The sequence below is a fragment of the Cyprinodon variegatus genome, unplaced genomic scaffold, assembly GCF_000732505.1.
Source record: "Cyprinodon variegatus isolate N-32 unplaced genomic scaffold, C_variegatus-1.0 Scaffold288, whole genome shotgun sequence".
Taxonomy (NCBI): Eukaryota; Metazoa; Chordata; class Actinopteri; order Cyprinodontiformes; family Cyprinodontidae; genus Cyprinodon; species Cyprinodon variegatus.
In genome coordinates this window covers 624,142-626,564 of record NW_015150741.1, presented here as the reverse complement: position 1 = coordinate 626,564, position 2,423 = coordinate 624,142, and the positions used below count along the sequence as shown (strand labels likewise).

At 37.2% G+C, this 2,423-nt stretch overlaps 1 protein-coding gene across 1 annotated transcript in view; it reads right to left on the bottom strand.

Annotated features, from left to right (window-relative positions):
- The window catches only part of LOC107090296 (glucokinase-like), a 12,425-nt gene continuing 10,002 nt past the window's right edge, over positions 1-2,423 (bottom strand). The window contains exons 4-6 of the mRNA XM_015383603.1: positions 2,306-2,422; positions 1,977-2,210; positions 1-285 (exon numbers count right to left, since the gene is read on the bottom strand). Coding sequence (XP_015239089.1) covers positions 84-285; positions 1,977-2,210; positions 2,306-2,422 — 553 coding nt within the window. The 3' untranslated portion in view covers positions 1-83. The remainder of the gene's footprint in view (positions 286-1,976; positions 2,211-2,305; position 2,423) is intronic.

The following is a 2,423-nucleotide window of genomic DNA, read 5'->3' as shown; positions in this document are numbered from 1 at the left end:
TTTACAAAGCGACACTTTAAAGTGAATAGAAAATAAACTTTTTTTTGGCTGTAACTTTTAAAAATGTCTTAAATAGCCAGCTCTCAATAATCTTCTTCGTCCTCCTCCTCCTCATCTTCGTCCTCTCCATCACTGTCGTCCAAGAGGTGTGACTGGACAGCCAGTCGCTGAGCCACAGCTGCAACCATGGCAGCACCTTTTCCACTTCCGTCCTCTGAGACAAGAAAGCTGATTTCACATTTGGGGGCTAGGAGGCGCACTGCTGCCTGGAGCTCATCACTGAAACTGAAAACAAATAGATACAGATTTTAAGAGACTCAAAAGTATTTTAGACTGTAACATATGAACTGTTTTTGTTTAGAGACATTTTGGTTTGCACTCCCTTCCTCTGGGGTCCATTAAAAAAAAATAAAACATTGAATTTCACTGTTTAAAGGTCAACATCAAGTTCTATCTCCCAGTAAAAGATCACAACAGTCATTAAGTTGATAAAATGAGCTGTTTAAGAAACGGCAAAACATTATTGAAAGTGACATTTCTGTGACAAACTGAAGAACCCCCTAGTGGCGAGAGGGATATTTAAAAAAAAAAAAGTATTAAAAACACTTTGCACTATTTAAACATTTCTTATGAATATTTTGAGAAATTATTTTGATTTTTTTGGTTTTTCTATTACGTGTATTTGGATTTTAATTTAATTATTTTGAGGCCTAATCAACACAAGTTCATGGAAGTTAAATTGTCATGGCAACGTCAAGCAAGCTAGAGCGGGGTATGCGCGTACGGCAGCAGATTAGTAAATTTACATAGTTTATCTCCACAAGTCAGAGCGCACCTGAAAATTTGAACCCCTGTAACCAGGCGGGGCACCCTGCCTGTAGCTCAAAGTAAGAGCATGGTCCGTCAGCGCATTTTAATATCTGTTCATGCAGTCTAACGTTACATAGTATTTTAGAGTGTTATTTTGATCTTGGGTTCTTTGTGTAATGGTATAATAAAATAATAATTTCCTTATGATTTGTGTAAAAGGATTTTGGAGCTAATAGTCACGTGTGAGATAAACACAGTGACTCAGGTTCATGCAAGCTGACCAAATCTACATTGTTATAGTGTTATTGTGAAGTTTAATTAATAGTGCATATATTCACCTGAGAACTGATGATGTCTGTGTTTCACAGAACCTGGTTGCCTGCACTGAAGTGTATATGACAATAAAAAAGTGAATCTCAATCCATTTACTTATTTTGTTTGATTGTATTATAAAAAGGCCTCCAGGCTATTAGGTTTTTTTTTGGACTAAAGACCAATGAGCCTATTTTGTATTTTAAATAGGCCTATAGGCTCATAGGACTTTTGTCCATTAAAAACAAAAAAAATGTTCACAGCACACCCAGTTATGTTACAACCCTATTATGTATTCACTACACATGTTGCGAGTTTCTTCTGGAATGACATCAGATTTTACTTAAAAGGGATATTGTATAACAGTTTTCGTAAGCGAAGAACTGGTTTGTAGTCTCCTGTTATATGTTCACTCATAGGCAGGACTAAAGTCGTGCAGCCTGATTGATTGATTGGTTGACTGACTGACTGACTGATATGTCTGCAGAGAACGTAGACTTTCCCCTCCTTTGGCAGGTAGTCAATGGGTAAATAGTCATTAGTTTCTCTATGCATCCCATTTTCCCTTCTGTTTTTTTTTTATTTATTTATTTTTTAATCAAAATATGGAAGTTCTAAGAAAAAAATAAGTCAAAACTCTGACTTGAAGAGTGGTTACTTTTCTCACTAGCACCGACCCTAAAAACCAGTATGGTTGCCACATGTATAAAACGGTAACAGATTAAGAGAAAATATTAGCATTTTACAGTCTTAGCTAGAAGAAATGGTGCCACAGTATTGCAACAAAATAAAAATCTAAAAAGTGATAAAAAAAAATAACTTATTATTATTAAGTATGTCATCTTTTCTCTTACTTGGGATGTTTTCTATACACTGTCCCATCCACTCCTACGGTGGTCTTCAGGTGGTCTAGCCCTCGGTTGACACGAATACGGTTGGCGATTGTTGCCAAACCAGCAGCACAGAGACGAGCAGAGCGTGAGGAGATGGTGTCACAGACAAGTCGCACAACGCAGGCATCAACCAAATCCCACTTTAAATCCAGTTTGGTCAGAATCTTTTGGACATTTTCCAGACCTCTGTCAGGCCTGAACAAACGGGAAAAAACCACTCCATAGATGTTAATAAAAGTTTAGATGTGATCTTATTAAAAAAGAATCTAGAAAAAGAAAAGGACACTTACTCTTCAATTTCAGAAATGAACTTTGTCTCAAACCTCCCTGGATTAAGCAGTGCCTCAGATGCCCCCCCTTTAAACAACAGCTTCTCCTCTGTTAGCTTCACTAGAACCAGCCGAACCA